General features: G+C 42.1%; 1 protein-coding gene across 4 annotated transcripts in view; it reads right to left on the bottom strand.

Moving 5' to 3' along the window:
* The window catches only part of AAK1 (AP2 associated kinase 1), a 162503-nt gene that overhangs the window by 38331 nt on the left and 101420 nt on the right, over positions 1–22752 (bottom strand). For all 4 annotated transcript variants that reach the window (XM_068975781.1, XM_068975772.1, XM_068975790.1 and 1 more), the window contains exons 5-12: positions 19233–19354; positions 17886–17967; positions 17255–17387; positions 14536–14639; positions 12798–12877; positions 8305–8459; positions 6573–6877; positions 1981–2241 (exon numbers count right to left, since the gene is read on the bottom strand). In XM_068975781.1, the coding sequence (XP_068831882.1) occupies positions 1981–2241; positions 6573–6877; positions 8305–8459; positions 12798–12877; positions 14536–14639; positions 17255–17387; positions 17886–17967; positions 19233–19354 (1242 nt within the window). The remainder of the gene's footprint in view (positions 1–1980; positions 2242–6572; positions 6878–8304; positions 8460–12797; positions 12878–14535; positions 14640–17254; positions 17388–17885; positions 17968–19232; positions 19355–22752) is intronic.

Below are 22752 nucleotides of genomic sequence, written 5' to 3'. Positions count from 1 at the left end.
CACCTCAACTTCCTCTCCACTACTCTAGTACAACTGTTCTTATCTTTTATTTGGTATCTTATATTTATGTCTATTTCAAGGGCATACGCTTCCTGTAATTTCATCTCTCCTTTAGCATCACCCCATGAACATTTCCATACTGTTGTACAGACTTTTATAACCGAGACTTTTAATGACTGCATGTTAGGTCGTTGGAATGAGGAATGCTGCTTCCATGCCTGTGTTGATCATTAAGACTGCAGTAAACCCCTGTGGGATACGGCCACATCCCTGCTGTGAAAGGGCGGCACGGTACAATTTACATTCACTTACTTGGTTCTCTAGGTAAGTCCTATGAAGTCATGGGAGGAAGGGAAGGGTCAAGGCCGGGAAACTCTCTGGCACCTGGCTGAAGCCCATTCTGCTCTTGTCCCCTTTCCGTATTCTTAACCAACTACCCCTGAACAAAGTGCTCAAGTATTTTCTCATTCAAAGAACATGGAGAAGGATCACAGTTCATTCCCAGGAAAGTGGATATTTTGTCCAGGGTCAGCAGAGAGGGTTCCTGTGAGAAGTGTATAGTCAGCGGCAGCACTGTCATGACCCTGCATGAGCACTGCTGTTACCCTCGAACATAGATCAGCATTCTTCAATTCTTGCCCCAGCTCTGCTGCTGTCAGTCTGTGTATCTCGGGTGATTCTAGCCTGGGCCTCAGTTTCCAATTCCATTAGAGGAGGACCGGATGAGACAAAATCTCAGCTACATGATACGATAATTTTTTAAAAACTCTTTTTCCATTAGCAAAGGAACTCTGTTACTTGTTAAAAATACAGAGAATGGTTGTCTACCACATGCCCGCAGGAAGACTGAGCTATTTCAGAAATGAAGGTGTAAAGACACTGAGCACGCATTTAGCTGAGACTCAGAGAAGACAATCCATTTAGGGTGCTGCTTACTTTTGAAGGGATGTAGGTTTTCTGGTTTAATATCAGTGACAAAACTCTATTAGAAATCAATCCTTAGAAAGACAGTTTCTTACTTTTCCTTGTTCCTCTGTTGGTTGGACTTGCCCGAGAATGATAGTAGCTGTGATACTCTATCAACTGGGGATGTAAAATGCCCTTTTCCATCACTATAAAGTTTTCTATTACTGTCACTCTGTGAGCACAGAATTAAGAGCACTCATTAAAAGCCAAATGTGCCTGAGGATATACCCGTGGAGGTGAATCAGAAGAGCGTGTAGAGGTCCTGACTCTAAACTCAACCAATATCTAGAAGTGAACATGCCCAATTTCAAAACTGACAAGATGGCTCAAATAATAGTCAGATGCTGTGGTGCCCAGAGGGGCATCAGGCCACAGCAAATGGTCTCAGCAAGCAGGCTCTTGAAGGTACTGCATACTTATATGAAGTGGCCAGTAATGTCACTCAAGACAAAGAATAAGCACAACTCAGTCAGAACTCAGGGTAGAGGTGGGGGGCCTACATGAACCTTCTGAGACTGGCAAGGCCACAGTGGTCACACTGCCCTCTGAAGACAGGAAAGGGATTCACTCTAATTCTACTTTGGTCTCTGACTGCTCGACACTGGCACCAGTAGACACAAAGGACACAAAGGACAGCTCTTCCCATTGGTCTAATATTAGGGTGAGAAAGGAGAAAGTTTGTCTTCTATTAATTCCACATTCCTAATTTATCCCTCTCCCCTCCTTTCCCCTTTGATAACCATAAGTTTGTTTTCCATGTCTGTGAGTTTATTTATGTCCTATAAACAAGTTCACTTGTCCATCAGCAACTTAGAATCATTTTTCTAAAACCTTAAGCTTCTATAGAATACTTCACCCTTTTCCTGGATACACTGGGAAAAGATCCAATATTTTAACCACCAGGGTGGGGAGCAGCCAAGCCTTGGTCCAGCAGCTCCCTCACCAGCTGCTGCTGCCTTTTGCCCACCCTTTCCCCAGCCCTCACTGTGGGCTCCTCTTCTGGCTGACTCTCACCGCTGGCTCCTGGGCAGGGGCTGGCGAGGCTGCTGTGGCCGGCTGTGCTTGGGGCTGCGGTACGGCCGCCACTGTCGTCTTCTGCTGCAAGGCAGCCTGCTGAGTCAGCAGCTGTTGTTGATGCAGGGCTGTGGCCAGCTGCTGTTGCTGCTGCTGCTGCTGGTAGAAGTTTTGTATCAGCTGCTGTTGAGAGCTTCCTTGAGATACCACAGGGAACTGAGCGATCACTGGTTGCTGGGATGCTGGGTGTACCGCCTGAAACTGAGTAGGGGGAAGGGGGCCAGGAAGGAGGAGGTGAGTAAAAGCCTATTTCAGAACCATACTCCACAAAGGATGAAAATGCCTCAATAACAACTGAGACCAGCACTGAAGGCAAAGGCAAGGGTAGGCAGGCATCTTTTGGCTTGGCCGGAAAACTCATGAGGGGAACTGCAGGGCATTGCGCTTAAACACAGCAGCACCTTACACTGCCAGGCTCCGGCCACTGCACTATCTGCCTCCTGCACTGCAGACTGGCTTCCAAGGGGTTTCTGTGCCTGGCCTGAGGGCATCCATCTGACTTACATCTTGTGACTCCACATGCTGCAGTGTAACAGAAGCTTACAAATGAACTCACGGTCACAGAAGTTATCCCTCTTATAAAGGGATTTGGAAATAGCCAGGATTAAAATTCTTCCCTACATGAACTGGACAAAGCAATGATGACACTGAAGAGAATAACCTAAATGTCAGCCCAGCTAGTAAGTCCTCTCAAGCCTTTCTGAAAATTATTTCCAAATAGCTCTCTTCATTAAATTCCACCTTTAAACATTCAGAACACTCAGTATACTCTACTACTACTGCTAAGTCACTTCAGTGTCCAACTCTGTGCGACCACATAGACGGCAGCCCACCAGGCTCCCCCGTCCCTGGGATTCTCCAGATAAGAACACTGGAGTGGGTTTCCATTTCCTTCTCCAATGCACGAAAGTGAAAAGGGAAAGTGAAGTCGCTCAGTCGTGTCCGACCCTCAGCAACCCCATGGACTGCAGCCTACCAGGTTCCTCCATCCATGGGATTTTCCAAGCAAGAGTACTGGAGTGGGATGCCGTTGCCTTCTCTAAATATACTCTACTACTTAATGATATTTTGTCTCATACTGGCAGCATGGTTTCAAGTTATATTCTTTTGTAAACTTCCTAAGGATAGGAATGCTTCTCTACTCCCCACTGCTAAGGACTGTGTGTCAGACACAAAAACACAGCTAAACAATGGCCTACTGATGCACAAAAATCAGCATCTTAGTTTTGAAATCCCAATTATTGTTAGTTATAAAATTAACTGGGAAGATATACTGTTTGTCTACTAGGGCAAAGTTAAAAGAGTTAGCAAAAAAGATAGATGTCAATAAATAGCTGCTTGCTTACAACAGCAAAATGCTAGAAACAACCAAATGTCTGTCAACAGGGAGTGACTGGATAAACTACACTAGACAGCCTTAGGAACACTCTCAAGTTGTAAAGAGAAATGACAAGATGCCTCTATATGTGGGACGGAAGGAACAGAATACTGCAGATTGAACTTTGAAACTATGCAAATGTTTTAAATTCTCACAAAACAAAATTAAACCAAAATTACAAAGCAACAACTAAAAAGCAAAACAAAGCAAATAAACTTGTATATCACATTAACAGCCAAGCTCCTAGAAAATAAAACAGTTAAGAAATATTAAATAGTTTTCAGTTATCATATTGGTATTATCTTAAAAATATAAATCAATTAAGAATTATGTTAATGTTGTTAGGAATCAAGATTTCCAGATGAGACAAATACAAATATAAAAGCCAAGAAGTTAAAAATCCTGTAATTACAAATCTGCTTTAGAAACATAAATTTGAATTCATGATATACATTTTATTAAGAAAAAAACCAAATACATGCCCTAACTGTTCACTGAAAAGGTCTAAAATTAATAACCAACCTATTAGCAAGTGGATACCCCTAGCAAGGGAAATTGCTGGGGGAAAAGTGGAAGCAGTGACAGATTTTATTTTCTTGGGCTCCAAAATCAATGCCGATGGTGACTACAGCCATGAAATTAAAAGACGTTTGTTCCTTAGAAGAAAAGCTATGACAAACCTAGACAGTGTATTAAAAAGCAGAGACCCTTTGCTGACAAAGATCTATATAGTCAAACCTATGGTCTTTCCCGAAGTCATGTATGGATGAGAGAGTTGGACCATAAAGAAAGTTGAGTGCTGAAGAATTGATGCTTTCAAACCGTGGTGCTGGAGAAGATTCTTGAGAGTCATTTGAACTGCAAGGAGATCAAACCAGTCAATCCTAAAGGAAATCAACCCTGAATATTCATTGGAGGGACTGATGCTGAGGCTGAAGCTCTAATATTTTGTCCACCTTATGTGAAGAGCTGACTCATTGTAAAAGACCCTAATGCTGAGAAAGATTGAAGGCAAACGGAGAAGGGCATGACAGAGGATAAGATGGTTAGATAGCATCACCAACTCAACGGACATGAGTTTGAGCAAATTCTGGGAGACAGTGAAGAACAGGGAAGTGTGGCATGCTGCAGTCCATGGGGTTGCAAAGAATCGGCCATGACTTAGTGACTGAACAACAACAAATCTCTAGCAGCAAGACTGTGGTCTCTAAATACCATTTCCATGAAAGGGAAACAGCTCTTTAGAGAAATGGCTAATTCCAGGTCAAGGGTAGAATGATCCTGGAACAGCCTGTTAAATCAAATAACAAAGGCACATTAAAGCTTACTGGAGTCAGAGCCAAAGGACCCAGGAGCCAATTTGAAGAGACTTTCACTGGCCAAACCTGGGACAGTTAGAACAAATTTTTTTTTTTTTTTTTAGAACAAATTTTTTAACAGTAATGTACAGAAACATATCAAATATATTGGGTTGGCCAAAAAGTTCATTTGGGTTTTTCTGTAACATCCTACAGAAAAATATGAATGAACTTTTTGGCTAACCCAATATTAAGATGCATGAATTCATAGTGATACTAAGAGCAAAACAAAATCTTCATTGTTCACCTTTGGATGGTACCAGGAACAAACACACTATTCTGAAAACTGGTAAACACAGGGAAAGAGTCATGCATTTTTTTCTGCCTTTTCTGTACAAACAGTACCTCAGGATAAGCAAATACTTGATGAAAAAGTTCTTTACAGAAAAATTTCATCCCCTAAATGAAGACAAAATGCTAGAGTATTAGCATGTTATAACCTCTAAGGAATTAAGGGACTCAGGAAACAAACTGAAGGCGAATATTAAGTGACTGGATCACACAAGACAACACCAAATACACTGATTGATCTTAATATTAATAAAATAGAGGACAACCAAACTTCATCTGCAGTTTTGCTTTCCACAGTTTGTTACCCATGGTGATCAGCGATATGAAAATATTAAATGGAAAATTTCAGAAAAAAGCAATCTGTAGGTTTTAAATTGCATGCTGTTCTGGACAGCGTGATGAAACCTTGCACTATCCCTTGCACCTGCCTGGGATCTCCAACCATTGGCATCATCTGCTCCAGACACCCAACCATCAACATGGCTCCATGATCCAGGATACCCTGAAGCATATGATCCTCCTTCCAACCCATGGTTAGAAGACCAATAGTAGCCTAAAGTTATGTCATAAAGTCCATGTCATTCATTCACCTTACTTCACCTCATCAAGTAGACAATTTACACTGCAAGAGTATTTTGAGAGAGACTACATTCATATACTTTTTATTACAGTATAATTGCTATATTTTATTATTAGCTATTATGTTAATCTCTTACTGTGCCTAATTTATAAATTAAACATTGTCATAGGTATGTATGTATTGGAAAAAACATATTATATATCGGGCTGGTACTAGCTATGGTTTTAGGCATCCACTGCAGGTCTTGGAACGTATCCCCCGCAAGTAAGGTGAGACTACTGTACGTCTCCTGATGTGATGTAACCAGAAGAATAAAGAACTATCATCCTGAAGCAAATATTGAGAGGCCTCAAGAAATTACCAGTTTACACAGGCAGTGGTGGGACATATTAAACAGCACCATGGGGATGCTATCCATCAAATTCAGGATGTGGGAAATTCCACAGGACAAATGACCCAGGTTCTTTAAAAAAAAAAAAGTGGCAAAGAAGGAAAAAAAAAAGAGGAGAAAGGCACCTATGGATAAAAGGGAACATAAAAATATATCATTAAAAAACATGAAAAAATATACAAACAATTTAAATTAAGACACATAAGAACAAATTAAACACCACTGGATGACAATAAATAGCTGGTTTTTGGGTTCAGTTTGAGAATGGTGTCACATCAGGAAACAAGAATCAAAAGAGAGTCCTGAAAAACCAGCCCTCTTGCTGAGGCTCCTCAACGAGGTGCAGAATTCCTCATGGCCTGAGAAGGAGAGGGGGAGAGGTGCGAGCGATGCGGTGAGGGCTCCACTGTATCAGGCTTCAGTGTCTACCTGTGTGTGACAACTGTGTGTCACGGCTCTGTCTTCCCAGGGCTTCTCATTGCACCTAGTGGACCTTGTCACAGATCAAAGTGAGGGTCAGATTTACCACCTTACCTGTGGAGCCTGGGCCTGCTGCTGCGGCTGCTGGTAGAACGTGCCCACTGGCTGCTGTGCAGACGGTGCTGTCTGCTGCTGCTGCTGCTGCTGCTGCTGCTGCTGCTTGAGGAAGAGTTGCTGCTGGTGCTGGGGCGTGGCCTGGGCCTGGGTGGGCAGAGCCTGGGCTGGCGCGGAAGGCGGCTGCTGTGAGGTGGGCGGAGCCTGAGGCTGCTTGGGCTGAGACTGTGGTAGCGGTTGACTGGGTGGGGGCTGGGTTTTTGGTTGAGGAACACTGGCTAAAAGACCAGGCTGATTGCTGGATCCTGCAAAGAGAATAAACTCCATATAAGGGCTCAAAACTGTTCGAAACTCTTGCCAAAGCAATAAAGAGGAGGTGATCCGTGGACAGATAATCCAAAGACCCATGGGCTCCTCATTGTTCTTGCACCTGGAAGTCTCTTTCTTCTTCTTGCCAAACCACATGCTTCATATTTATCAAAACATGGTTCATTAACAGGGTTCAAGACCTGTCTCCCGAAAGTCGTCCCTATTCGCCGTCCCATTTAGTTAATCACTCCTTTAGTCAGCACACCGAAAATCTACGTACTCAACTGGCCTTTGATGTTACCATACATAAACACAATCTTTGTCAGCCTGCTGCAGGACAAAAGCATTCTTTGCTGGTTTACATGTATGTTTTACAACCCCAGTCTGGATGTCTGATTGTTAGTAAACGGCCACCAAATTCATCAAAAGCAACTTTCTGGAGAGTGATGGCTGTGTTCAGTTACTTATAATTTGGATCAATCCTCTTCACAAAAATAAACTCAGTCAGCTCATTAGAAACAGAATGTCAAAACATGAAGAGGTGCCATTAAAGAAATAATTCGTCTGTCAAAAAAAAAATGTGTGTTTTTTTTTAAAATATGAAGTACATGAAATAGAGAGGTAGGTATGGGATGAATGGACCACGGGCTTCCCAGGTGGTGCTAGTAGTAAAGAACCCACCTGCCAATGCAGGAGATGTAAGATGGCTCAATCCCACAAAATCAGGGCCAAGACTAGAAAAAGTAGAGATAACAGGCTTCAGTGGCCTTGGAGATCCACTGTAGAACTCAGTGAGAGCCTTCTCTTTTGCTGGTCACTTAATGTACAATTTCAATGGCAGCTCACTTCTTGTTCCTCAAGGAAAACTTTATTCCTTTTTTTTTTTTTAATTATTTTTTGATGTGAACTATTTTTAAAGTCTTTATTGAATTTGTTATAATATTTTTACTGTTTTATGTTTCGGATTTTTGGCTGCAAGGCATACGGAATCTTAGCTCCCTGGCCAAGAGTCAAACCAGCACTCCCTACATTGGAAGGTGGAGTCTTAACCAGTGGACCACCAGGAAAGTCCTAAAGTGTAAAAGTGAAAAGTGTTAGTTGATCAGTCTTGTCCAGGCCTTTGCGATCGCATGGACTATAGCCCTCTGGGGTCCTCTGTCCATTGAATTCTTCAGGCAAGAATATTGGAGTGGGTAGCCATTCCCTTCTCCAGGGGATCGTCCCAAATCAGGGATCAAACCCAGGTCTCCCATATTGCAGGCAGATTCTTTACAGTCTAAGCCACGAGGGAAGTCCCAAGGAAAACCATTATTCTTTATGTGCCTCTAGATTTCATTCCAGGAAAAGCCAGGTTTCCCAAGACTTCTCTACTGTCCAGGATAACAGAGAGGTGTACCACGTTTCAAACAATCTTGTTACTGACCTGCAGCTTGAGGTGGGGGCTGAACTGTGGCCCTCTTCCGAGGGGTCAGGGCTGGTTGGATGGGGAGGATTCCCGGGTTGGGCTGAGTCTGCCCAGCTTTAGGCCTCTGGCGGGGTGCGATTGATGTCTCTGTAGTGGGAATGGGATCTGTCAGTCTAGAAAGAAAAAGGAGGGAAAAAAAAGAAGATTCTGGTTAAAGTATGGGAAAATGGAGAAGGGGTAGATGGAGTATATAATGGATAAGCTTTCATCTCCACATTTACCGAAACCATCCAAGATATTTCCCAAAGGATATTTCACAGGATGTTATGAGTTACTATGTGTTGTGGAAAAAAAAAGTGGGCAAATAAGTTTTAATATACTGATCAAAATACACCAAGCAGATTTCTGACTAGCAGAACATTTATGTGTGAATGTGCACAGAAAACCTCAAAGAGACAGTTATATAGAACGCAGTGTTTCTCAAGCATTTTTGATCTTGGGACCATTTTGCCTAATAGTTAACCAGAAGTTCCTAGAATATACTTTGGTGATAATGCAAAAAGGGGTTTAAAGTAGGTGGTTTTCAGATGCAGAGGAACTCAAAATTGATTAGCATTAGCTGTCAAAATGGTCTCTTGATAATAAAAAGCATCAACTGAGTTAATCCAATAAGGCAATTAAAAGGAACAAGTAAGTAACTCAAGATACAGGGTGTGGGGAGTCTGACAGGAACTCCATTTCTTTCAGTACACATATCGCTTTTTTTCATAGTAGTAACAATTTTTAGCTGGGCATAGGGTCACCCACAGTAAAAATCTCATTGCCCAGTCTCACATGTAATCAGGTATGGCCATGTATCTAAGTTCTGTTTATATCCCTAATGGGATATATACAGATTGTTATGGAGCAGTTTCTGGAAACTTTAAGAAACTCCATGCACGCTCTTTGTCACTCTTCTTTGGCTATTCCTTGATCCTACTGCTTGGAAGAGGGATGGCCACAACTGCCGTATCAGTCCATGAGGGCATGGCCATAACCATAATGATGGTAGTGATGAGTTTAAAGCAGCCTGGGTACCTGACGGCTTTGTCGAACAGAACTCTGTACCAGCCCTGGACTACTTGCCTCCAGATGTTGTTTACTTGAGAGAGAGGAAAAAAAAAACCAAAACTACCTTATATAAGCCACTGTCATTTGCACTTTCTGGAACTTACTGCCAGACCTAATCCAAATAAGTACAGAGTATGGTTTGCTCTCTGTAATAGTGCTGCCACCCAGGTGGTAGCTTCCTTTGATTCTGAGCAGTCCAGGCAGCTGGCTGCTACCTTACTCAGGTCACAGCAACTGTTCTTTGCAAACACACTTCTGGGAGTTATAGCTGAGATGAAGGCCAAAATAAACAAGCTTCATGAATATTTCCAAAATATGTCTGGTACAGTCTCCATAAAATTCAAAATAGGAAGCCACGCAGCTGGTTCTTCCTCATGACATACCTCCAAGACAGGTCCATTCCGGACCCTGAGGCTTTTCACTAGCTTCTTGCTCTCATGCTGGGGGCAGAACTGGTAATACAAAAGCTACCACACTGGGGGAGGCTATGATCTGGGGAAGGAATCAGGGAGGAAAACGGGGTAGGTGTAGGGAAAGAGGAGAAAGGGGTATGAAAGATCAAGTCCAGGGTGAGGGAGGTAAACAAGCTTCTGCAGAAAACCAAATGCCAAGAACTTCTGTACTGGTCTTCTAAGGGCAATATTTTTAGAATCAATGGAATCTGGAATCAGAGAAAACTCTACTTGAACTCTCATGCTTGTGCACAGCCGCCAACTCTTTGCAACCCACCAGGCTCCTCTGACAATGGGCCTTTTTTTCTTTTCCAGGCAAGAATGCTGGAATGGGTTGCTACCTCCTTCTCCAGCGGGTCTTCCTGACCCAGGGATTGAACCTGTGTCTCTGAGCTCCCCACTAACTAACTGTGATAACAGGCTTGGCATTGAACCTCTTGGCCTAGGGTCCCTTATGTATACAGTAGTGTGTGTGTGTGCTAAGTTACTTCAGTTGTGTCGGACTCTTTGAGACCCCATGGACTGTAGCTTGCCAGGTCTTTCTCTCCATGGGATACTCCAGCCAAGAATACTGGGCTGCTATTTCCCCCTCCAGGAATACAGTGGAGACAATAATATCTACATTACGAGGCAGATGTGAACATCAAATGTATCAACAACTGTAAAAATATTCCAGAAACTGAAGAGTGCTCAAAATGTCAATTTGCATGGACCTCAATATGTTGTACGAAGATACAGTGTTGAGGACAGGAGGTCTGGCTCTACACTGCCCTGTCTGTGTGATCCTGGGCAAACCACTGTGTGTGCAGAGGAGAAAGAGTGAGGATGCTGGAGCTGTGGGTCCTTCACTAACCACATACTGACTGACGACCTGGGCAACTGACGTACAAGTCTCACTTTCCATAACTTCACTTGTAAAGTGAGAATAGCAACAACCTCACAGGTTTGTTTGAAGGGCAGAAGGTCACTTGACGTATGTAAAGTACCCAGTATGGTATCTGGTGTATATGATGCCTCCATGAATAGGGCTAATTTAAAAATAAAGACTGAAAGAAAAACTCACCTCTCAGCACTAGGGAGTGAGTATGATCGTGGAAATGAAATCACAGCAAATTATATATTGGACAATTTAGACCCAAATCTCTTGGCTCTAAGATCTGCATATTCTTTCAGCATTACTGAGGTCATACAAACCAACAGTTTGGGCATCATGGAGTTTGACAGTCACAGGTAGATTCGATGTTCATGTCTGCCTCATGCTGTAGATATTACGTTCTCCATTTTACACAACAGAGTACTACTCAAAAGTCAGTGGGTGACAGAATTCTTACAAATGATTACGCTTTAGTGGGAACGGATCTCTGTGTAGCCTCTGTACATACCATACCTGGGCCGAATACAAGATTACCATAAGACCAAAATCAGCCCCAAAAGCAACTCCCAAAAGTGAACATGGCAGACTCACTAAGATATAAACAGACTGCAAAGTAACATCACGGAATCAGTTAGCTAAGTTTGTTGAAAACCAGTCTTATTATTTTACTACCACATCTGGAATAGCCCCAGGCATTTTATAAATGTTCAAGAATTCTTTAAAACATAGAAGTTTAAAACATACTATTCTATTAAAATTCACATATCTCCACCTAGGGTGCTTTGTTTATTTTTATATCATTTTATTTATTTTTGGCTGTGCTGGGTCTTCGTTGCTGCTTGGGCTTTCTCTAGTTGCGGCGAGCGAGGGCTATTCTTCATAGCGGAGCGAGGGCTTCTTATTGCACTGGCTTCTCTTGTTGTCGTTCATGGGCTCTAGGGTGTGTGGGCTTCAGTAGTTGAGGCTCGTGGGCCCAAGAGCACAGGCTCAGTAGTTGTGGGTGCATGGGCTTAGTTGCTCCAAGGATTGTGGGATCTGCCTGGACCAGGGATCGAACCCATGTCTCCTGCTGATTCTTTACCACTGAGCCACCAGGGAAGTCCCAATAGGGTGCTTTATTGATATAGTTTGTGCTAAGGTGCCTTGCCGTGGAAGTGTGGTAGGAAAGTGGGATATAAACATTTTTCCAGACCACCAAGAGAACCTACCATTTGGAAGGCACGGCAGCCATGAGGATGTGCCTTGCAGACCTTCGACTACCAGGGTAAAAGACCAAGTACCGCAGCTGAAATCCACTAGTGCTTCTGAAATCCACTGCACGCTTCCCAGAGGCTGCTCTCAGCCTTCATGTCCTAGCCACAGGGATTTTAGGGCAGGCCCATTCCTACAAGACAGGATTCCCCAATGATGCACCTTCCTTACGTTGTGTGGCAGGCAGTCCAGGTCACTTCAAACCAGTCTTCAACTCCCCACCTCTGGGTCACTCCCTCACTGCTAGGAGGCTCTCTGATGGCTCTCCTAGCGTCCTTGGCACCCTCTCTATTTTCTCTCACAGGGGCATTTCCCCAAATAAAATCTTAGCTTCTTGACTCCTCTCTTGGCCGGCTTCTTAGAATATGGATTAGTTAAGATCCACAGGCTTTCTGCTCTTCACAACTCAAATGCTTTTGACCCTTCTTTCCCTTTCTGTGCCTGGAGCCACAGAAAGTAAGAATTCCTGGAGATTAAGGTGGTAGACCAGGCTATGCAAAGGCCAGGACATGAGTTTAGGACAGTCTTGTACTAGCAATGTTTAAGATCTGCTGTTGTCCTGTTCTGAATTCGCTGCACCTATTCCCACGCAAAGGGAACAGCCACAGGGCTCTTGATTCTCTTTCAGATGTAGATCACTGTATTTTATTGTATTCCAATTGGCAGTCCCAAAGAACAGTTTCTGCCTGGGGGAGACAGAGCTTCCTTTCCTGTTCTGTGCAGCCTCTGGCCCTGGCAGTGGAAGAATCAAGAAACACTAGGTGCCCTCCCCTACTACTGTAGCAACAAGGAGTAGGATGCTTGCTCTCTCAGGCATTTCTTACCTGGCCTTTGGCTGGGTCTTCTTTGCAGCTGCCTCACTGGCTTTCACTGGTTCAGGGAGCTTTGTAGGAATGGGAGAGTTCTAGAGAATTGAAAGAAAATTTTAAAAGGATATCACAGATTTTTTAAAAAATTGAGATGTAACTGACATACATTCTATTAGTTTCAGGTATACATTATCATTGATTTGATATTTGCAAATATCGCAAAATCTTTGTCTAGTTAACATCTATCATTATAAAATTTTTTTTTCTGGTGATGAGAGCTTTTAAGATTTACTCTCTTGGCAACCTTCAAACGCAATACAGTGTTATTAAGTAAGTATAGTCACATGCTACACATTACATCCCCAGGACTTACTTATTTTATACCTGTAAGTCTGTCCCTTTTGAGTCCCTTCTCCTATTTTGGCCCACTTCCCAAAACTTACTTTTTAAAACAAGTTACCAATCTGAATGCTTGCAATTCTAATCCACGTTATTTAACATCATGAGTGAGAAAGTGAGACAGCAAAAGATATCATAGCGTGTTAGGTTAGTGCCCAGTATCCCTTGTTTTAATCTGAGAAACCTGAACTATGGAAAACTGGTCATGAAAGTAGCTTTTAGGAGGCACCTCCATTTCATTCATGCTTTCAGGTGTGGGGGAGGGTGATTCTGCTGATTTCTCCTCATTTCTCTCCCACCCTGCAAACATTCTTCTTCCAAGGGAAAGAGTAGCTTACTTGACTGATAAGACTGGGAGAGAAAAGGGAGCTGGCCTGGCCACCCTCCCCTCCCCTCCTTTATGAAAGAACATGTCCCTCAGGAATCAGGGACACTGCTCAGTCACGCGGAGCTAATGGTAGGGACGCTGACTGGTCAAGCCACATTCTCTGACTCAGTTTTATTAGTGATGAAGCCAAAATGCTGAGCTCCATCTGAATGATTCCCACATCTGATTCCAAATGTGGCAGTGAAGGACAAGTGTTATTTATCAGCACCTTCAAACCCCGGTAGTGACATCAGAAGTTCATCACTGGAGAAACTAAACTAGCAAGACAATTTCCAAGCAGAAATTATTTATTACAGCGTCTATTAGTAAAATACTCAACAAAGTTGGATCATACTATGACCTGAAAAATATACCAAGTCTGTCAAAAGCATGCCTGCAAGCACTGTACTCAGAAAACTGAGTGTAGAGTTTAGGATGACTATGAGCAGAAAACCTTCTGATGGCTGCAAAGTGTGTGGGGAGGGTAAAAGAAAAGTGTGTGTGTTACAGACTGGGCAGCAGCAGAAGCAAAATCAGGAGAGCTCCACTACAACGCAGGAGAAAAGGGACAACAGGCTCACGTTCCACCAAGCACAGGGGCAAGTCCAGGGCCTTGCCTTTGGAAAGCGGCCTGCCTAATCGCCTCTAGGTAAATACAGAGGCCAGTGACTCTCGGGGAACTATGACTGCTGACAGGGTAAGGCTGGTCAATCTTCACCCAAAGTGTTCAACTCAGTTCCTACGGTGCTTGGGTGTATGTGCGCTTGGGTGTATGTATGTGTAACTGCCTCAGTTTTATAATTAAATTCTATGGGAAAACTGGATTCTATGTATAGCAACTGCTTCATAGTTAGCTTTGTTTGAATGCCCCTTACTAGATAAAGCAAGGAATACTTACATTCATTTTAAACAGCTGACTACTACACCAGGAACACTAAAGGACAATTCAATCATGTTTACATCCCCTAAAAAATACCTCTCACATACCTGTACATTTGGAATTGGGCATTCTTTCTTGAGTAGTTTAAATGAGAAGTAGGAAACCTGGTAAATATCCGGCCTTTTGTCAGGGTCTGGTTCCAACATATACCCTAAGATAAACATACATGAACTTGTTTAATGATACCTGAAGAGTTATTACATTAGCTAAGAGGCATAATTTCTCTGCTACCAAAATTCTGTTGTTTTAAAATTACTTCTCAGGAAAGTCAGAGGGTGCAATCAGCCCTCTTCCTCCCCTCTCAGAAAGGGAAGCTCTGACTTTCCTAAAATTTTAAATATCTGCAAGAAAATAACACTTTTGAATTGTAACAAAAATACTTTAAGTTCAAGTTCTGTGCACTGCACAACAGGGACTCAAGTTCTCAGTGTGGAAGTTAACACATTCATCATCTGGTTCCTAGGAAATTCTGGCCTCCTTTTTTCATACTGTCAGCTAGACAAATGATTGTTCTTGATAATTATAACCTAAACTCAAAACTTCAAGAGTTTACTTATTATTCTTTTGTTGGAGGTATTAGCTGGTTTCTCATCTAAAAGAAACTGCAAGATAACAATACATCTCTACTTTTACCGTGACCTATAGATCATGTGTCTGTCTCCAGTCCTTTAAGCTTCTGCTCTTTCTGAAGCTGGAAAAAAAAATATTGAGAAGACACATACACACACACACACACACACACACACATATACATACAAACAGTAATGTAAGGCAATGTATTGCTTAAGTAATCAAATGAATGGTTTGGACACTAAGTTGAGAAAAGACTGATGAGGCTGCATCCTGGTGAAGGGCTCTGCAGAAGAGGCAGGAGCTGAGCTGGTCCTTGAAGGCAGGAAAAAATTTAGTGCATCAAGGGAAACACAGAAAAAAAGAATTCCAGGTAAGAAAACAGTCTGAGAAAAAATGGACTGGGAGGAAGGCAAGAGAACACTTTGTTGCAAGGAACAGATGAGCCAAGAGGACAGGGCAGAGGTTTCCTCGTCAGAGAATAAAGGGAAATACGGTGGGGAGAAGGAAACCAGAATATGCGGGACCACTGGCAAGCATGAGGTTTAACTGAATAGGGACGTGATAGGGTGGCATTTTATAAGATTAATCTCATAGTGAGGGTGTGCTGGACAGACGGAAGGAGGGGAGAGCCTGGTCAATTTACCAGTACACGCATGAGCTGACAAGGTTGGAATGTATTATGGCGGCAGTGATGAGATCAGAGAGAATGTCATGAAAACAGGAGAAACTTCAAAGAAAGCATTAATGCTACCACTTAGGAAATGACTGACTCTCTTTTTTTCTTGCTGGCCAGATCCAAAGAAAAGGTCACATTTCAGTGATCTAGGCTTGAATGGTGACACCCCTGACAGAAACTGAAAAGAGGGGAACCTTGTGTTGGACGTGAAAGGGTATGCAGAGGGCAAGACGGAAATGTACCTTTAGACGTATGAGTTAGGGTGACAGCGGACTCTTCCCAATAGTTTGTAAAGAGAAATAGATCAGAGTGTTGGAAAGATGCCATATTATACACATTCATAAAGAGTTGTTTTTCCTAATACAAATTTGTTGCACAAAAGTAAAAAAAAAAAATTTTTTTATCAAAAAATACTACCACTCTAGCAACAAATTTGGCCATTTTTTCCATATTTCTTTCTAAGCTCATTTATAAAGCTGCCATTTTAGCACAGATATAATGCTTTACCCCTGAAAATAATCCAATAACCATTAAATACCATACTCCACTTCTTCAAATACTACCCCTACTTTTGCATTAATAAACAGAAGAGATTAATTGATAAAACTAGTATAACGGAAGAGGTGGTCACTTAGAAGCTAAAACTATCTTAACTTGGGTACAATATGTATACTTTTTGAGGTACTGTTTCCTTGTTTGTATAATAGGGATAATTATATTTACTATATAGGGTTTTAAGAATTAAATGAGGTACAAGTAGGCCTTCAACAAATGTCAGATGCTCCACTCACACTGGCTTCATCTATTTTCTCCAGTGCATCTCCATTTAGGATTTACAGTCTGTGATTGTTAAAATGTAGATACTGAATGTCTTGACCAAAGTAAAAATATAATAAAAATCTGTTACTTCAGCATTCCAGTACAGGGGTTTGAGCAAAGATTACTTACTCTGCCATCTGATTAATAAATATTAGTTCATATGCTTACTATGAAGATACAAAAGAGTGTGGAATCTTAAAATCTTTTAAAACATTGAGTTTAAATGCTTCTTATTGAAATCCAGTGATGAACCTAAATGAGAGGAAAAAACTAGTTCCACTGAGGTATATAGTCTCAATTATGAGTTCACTTCAGCCAATGCATTGCCATCATTCTAATTTGAGTTGCTTCCAGTTTTGCAAAGATGAATTTCTTATCACTTGATCTGAGTCAGCTGGACTCCTTTGGTACCGGAGATTTCATACAGACTGCAAGAGAACAGAGCAATGCTCTGTAATGCTCAAAGCCCAGTAAGGATTTCTGCTTGGGTGGCTGGCCCAGGTGTGAAATCAAGTGGCAAAAAGACTCACGACTCTAACTCAACACCATCACATGATCTTTGAGCAACCAGTCATTATCAATTGATTTCTTTATTTTTCTATCCAACTGATCACTCCTGGAATCTAACCCCTTTATCTTCCATTCCATTTCTAGAGATCAGAAGTAAAAATATGAAACTAGAACCTTCAAATACTTACTAATTAGGCAGTGCATGTCTTGGGAATATCGAGAGTTATCAGGAATTGTGAAGTTTCCATCACAAATTGCCACTTGACTCTCCCCAAATGGCAAAGTGAAGTAACATAATTTATACAACAAACATCCGAGAGCCTGAAAAAGTAAGAGAAGCAGAGTGCTACTAGAGGTGTATTTACCGTAACTGAAAATGGGATTACTGAGAGACACTGGCACCACCCACATTCACTAGCTGATCTAAACACTAGGCATTATTAACCTATTCGAAACTTGAATTTAGAACCCAACATCACTATTTACCTGTCATTATTTCTACCATCATTACCCAACTGTGCTTCAAAAGAGAAGAAGTATTCAGCTGGTTCTGCCCTTAAGAACTAGTAACACATGTGAAGACCACCTAACTAATGGGCAGGTGACCTGAATAACTTTCCCAGAGGTCTGAAGTCATTGTCTTTGACAGGCTTCAAGAAGCAGTGGCTGATCACCTCGAGGCAAGAATAACCCTGAGGGGTAAGTAGAATGGGATGCGATACAGTGGCCAGTCTGGCTTCAGCACTGTCTGGATTAGGCTGGGGAGTTTACAGCCAAGACTACTGACATCTGAGATGCAGATAGGTTAGTGACACCTACCCAAATGTCTGCCTTCGTCGTGATGACCTTGCCACTGTACAGGTTGACCATCTCTGGTGCACGATAGGACAGCGTTGTGTACCTACAATGAAGAGATTCATTTTTTTGTTAAATATGTCAATGCTATAATTGAAAACCAGGGGTAGCAGAATTACTTTTTAAAGAATATATCTATTAGTACAGTCAAGTTCCCTGGGAGCACTCAGGAGAAGAGTACGGGACGTTAGAGCAGGTGGAAGGAAGAGCTGTCCTTGGCACACACCACGCCCTCAGAGTGCCATCCTCCCACTCTAAGAGCAGGTGGATGCAGACACTAAGGCTTTAAATAAACCCTAAAAGCAACTTTCCATGGGTCCTTTAACAAAACTGTCTCCTATAAATCCTTATTGTCTGACACTATATTTGGCTGGTTTGTTTTTTAAAATATAGAGTAATCCCCTCAGCTCAACACAGAGATGTGACGCTGGCTGGGACACTCAGGATAGAAAATGGGCCCTGGCTAGGCAGGAAGTGGGCCCGGAGGTAGATGGATCTTTGCTGATGGAATAGGGATGAGAGAACAGCTTTTCTCTCTTTTCTGGCTCAAGAAAAGAGAAGTAGAAGTTCATCTTCAAAGTGAGAGTTAGTGTTACCAAGCCTGCAATTTGCGCTGCTTGAGCTTCTGGCTTAGATGCCCATCAGGGCCTTGGACAAGAAGTCCTCCTGCCCCAGGCTGGGTTGTACGGGCGCACTCTACACTGCTGATTGTTAGCAGTAACAGTCAGCACTGCTGCCTCTGAAAAATCTAACACTCTGGACAACAGGGGGAAATGGCCCAGGTTCTTACTGGAGTAACAAATCTAAACAAGCTGTTTCTCATGGAAGTCAGTGATTCAATGTCTGTAGAGACTTTAATAGCCCTACTCACCATTAATTCCACTAAATTGCAGGTTAGCTCCTTATGAGTAGGAAAAAATATACAGCAATTTAGGGTTCAGTAAAAACCACAACCGACTGACTGGTAATGTCACAGCTGCTGTGATCCCACTGAAAGACATCACAGTACTTCCATGGTGTGTGCACCTTTTTAAGGGCTCTGGGATAAAAATCAAAAGATCTATGTACCATAGGGCCATTGATAAAGTGCTATAAAATTCCTTCGTTTTAGCCCACTGATCAATGATTGTGAATCCCCTCCCTATCCTCCAACTAAAAATCAAGCAACCCAACTGCCAATATGATGTTCTGAGATGAGGGGCAACTGACTGGCACCATTGTCTTTTCACCCTGACCCTCTCAATCATGAGCTGAAAGTAAAACTGTTGATCCTATAATGGATAAAACTCCAAGAATGGAGGAAAGGCTTACTTCTTAATCTCATCTTCTACTGCATTGACTCCTTCCGTTTGTGGATTCTGGAATTTGTTGGTAGCACTTCCAAAGTCACACAGGACATAGTGGCCTCGGTCATGCAAGAGAATATTCTCAACCTGAAAAACATTGTACAACCGCCCATTCCAAGATATCATTTAATACTGGTTTGAAAATTTGGTGTACATTACACACAGAGGTTTTATTTCTGATAATCTCATTAATGTGCATAGGAAAGTTATTCTCCTCCAAGTGTATCAACAGGGGTCATTCCAAGTGAAATAAAAAGAGATGCACAGTAACGGGAAAATGAGAGTGGGGGGGGGGGCGGAGTGCTGAAGAGGAAATTCCACAGTGGGAGAGCAAAGAGTTCCATTTTTCTAGATTTCTAGCCACACTTCTCACCTCTGCAGAAACAGTCCCATTCATCTTTCAAAAATGAAAGGGAAACTGTTAGTTGCTCAGTTGTGATTGACTCTTTGTGACCTCATGGACTAAAAGCCCGCCAAGCTTCTCTGTCCATGGGATTCTCCAGGCAAGAATATGGGAGTGGGTAGCAATTCCCTCCTCCAGGGGATCTTCCCAACCCAGGGATTGAACCTGGGTCTCCCACATTGCAGACAGATTGTTTACTGTCTGAACCACTCTAATTCAAATGCCACTTCTTCCTTGAAGCCATCCTCAGAAAAATGTCACCCTTTCCCTACATTCCTTCAGTACTTGGTTCTTCCTGATATCAGTGATTTCATTTAGACCTTCTAAACATACATATCAATTTATTTACCATGGTAGGTAAGGATTTTCTGAATTAATAAATATTTGCTATTATTTTAGTTATTTCTCAAAGTGATTAAAGGCCTGTGGGCAAATGCACAGTTATCCTGTGAAAGTACCATCTTTCTACTTCTGTAGATATGTTCTCTGGGCAGTGAGTTAGGAGTTCTGGGTAGGAGGGAGCTTCCAAAGACCAGAACCTAGAGAAATTCTTGGTGTCAAAGGATTCTGCCAAAGATAGAACAATTCCAAAACATGGGTACTACCGTACTCAAGATGCATTAATTTTTGGCAGAGGTGAATTGAGCTGACTGGTGTGCTGGAGGACAGACCTGGCTATGTGTGGGCAGTAAAATGGTAGCCAAAAAATCTTGTTAGGTCAATAAGTCTGTGGCCTCCATTGTCTTTTGTCTTCAGCCTTCCAAAGACTGATCACCTTTGGAAAACAAAGGTAAGAGTAGACTAGAAACTCCTTAAGGACAAGCACAGATATTTGCCATCTTCTCTACCAATGCCTAACATAGTGCTTGGAATAGAAAATGTTTGTTGAATGGAATAAACTGAAAAAGAGAAATACATATGACACTCTGTGAGAGAGAGAGAGAGAGAGAGAGAGAGAGAGAGACTGTTGGAAATAAGACAGGAGCCACCAAATACCCAGGCCCTGGCTACTAGTAGTTCTTTTAAAAATATCTTGTCAATTATGATGTCTCCTGTTTCTATACTTTCTTTTAATTTTTCTAGGATTATAGATTATAAAAATGTTTATTTTATAGTCTGCATTTTATAAATATAATACCTAAAGTCTTTAAAAACTGACTCTACAGTTTATTATTCCTTATTCCAACTGAGTATCCAACTCACGATATATTATTGTGAGGGGTTTTGTCACTGTTGTTGATTCGTGTTCCTCGGAATTCATCTGTGGGAAGCCTTAAGAGGCCTGAGTTTAAGGTCTATTATTCTTCCAGGAATAACATACTTATGCACCTGGGGCACTAATAACCTACAATCACTTCACAAAATTGTAGGCGCTACAGTTTTGACCTTGGGGGTTTTAGCCCCCCAGGCAGTGTGAACTATGACCATAAACTTGGGCGGATAAGCTCTTGTGGTTAAGAATTCTTAGGAGAAACCTGTTCCCCAAAGACAAGACTGAATCAGGCAAACATTTCTACCATCTACAGCTTTGTATAATGCTCATCAGTTTAATCTATTTACACAAAGTCAAACAGTCAAGCTATCCTGAACATATACTCACTTCAGGAATCTAAAATAATTCCAACAAGGCAATACTAATATTTCCAGTGGAATTTAGAGGTTTTAAAAAGAATAGCTACTATTTACTGACTGTCTCATCACTTTACATGGATTATCTCTTTCAATCCTTACAGTAACAATATAACAATAATCCCCATTATACAGACAGAGAAAGTGAGGCTCACAGTGATTAAGCAAGGAAGTGTACCTAGGCAATCCAACTCTAGAGAAGGACATGTAATTGCCTTTCTGCCAGGATAGGAGGCAGAATAATTACCCAAAGGCCCCCATTCCCACCCTCCTACCTGGTAGGGATGACTACGCTCACCCAATGTCCTGGCTACAAGCCTAAGCACAGGGGTTTCTTAATTCTTTAAGCTCAGAAATGCCCCTATAATAGGAATCCAGTCAATGAGGAACCAAATGTCCAAACAATAGTCAGGCTGATTTGCTCAATGTCTCCTAAGCACTTTCTACAATGACTAGTTTGTCTTTTTATTCAATTGCTCCCTCTCTGCTAGTCAACTACTAGCCATTCTTCAAGGCCTTGCTCAAGTCACAACTCCTCAGGAAAACATTCCCTGGCCACCCTACAAAAATCTACAGAACTTGCTACAGCTAGAAAGGGTTGACAAAGTGAGACCTGGCCAAACCAAGCCATGCCCACAGGTTACCTGGCCTCTTGTCTATGGCTGTTGTTTTGCTCCAACAGCAGAGTCAAGCAGTTGAGACAGAGCCTATACAGCTGACAAGCCTAAAATATTTATTCTTTGGCCCTTTGAAGGGAAATTGCCATCTCTGGTCTATAATTATATTTTGCCCATGTGTCCCTTACAATATCCAGCCCACTATTTTACACACATAAGGGACCTCTAACTGCTTTATTCAGTGTCTGTCAGCAACAACCCTCCTTGCTGGCCTCTGCCACCCTACAGGGATCGTGTGAGACCATGTTTCTCCTACTGGATATGAGTAGTCCCTTCCCAAATCAGATGCTATACTTCTAATCCTGGAATATACAGTCTAGAAAATTGAAAAGCCAACTCATATCAAAACACAAACAAGGTCATTCTAGGGACCAAAATCTCTGTTGGGGAAGGGAGGAAAACTGAGTAGACAAAGGACGGAATAAAGATGATGCACAATGAGGTTTTGTTTTTGTTTTCTACCCAGACCTTAAAAACTTGGTTTGTATTTCTGGTTAGTTTCACTGATAGAACTCAGGAATTATGCTACATTTAACCTGGTCCCCACTCTGCCTTCCTCCCTCCCACAAAGATACCACTGTACAGACCTATATTCATAGGAAAACCAGAAGAAATTAAGGGTGTGTTCAAAAACAGACAAGAGAGCCAGAGATATCAATGGAGTGAAAGCCTGAGAAATATCAGAGAACTATCGATGCAGATGAGAACAGTAATCCCTGCTTTGGCCACCGTGAAATTCTGTGGGGAGGATCAAGTGAGATTAGGGAGGTGAAATC

The sequence above is a fragment of the Capricornis sumatraensis genome, chromosome 1 (assembly GCF_032405125.1).
Source record: "Capricornis sumatraensis isolate serow.1 chromosome 1, serow.2, whole genome shotgun sequence".
Classification (NCBI taxonomy): domain Eukaryota; kingdom Metazoa; phylum Chordata; class Mammalia; order Artiodactyla; family Bovidae; genus Capricornis; species Capricornis sumatraensis.
This window is presented reverse-complemented; position numbering and strand designations above follow the sequence as displayed.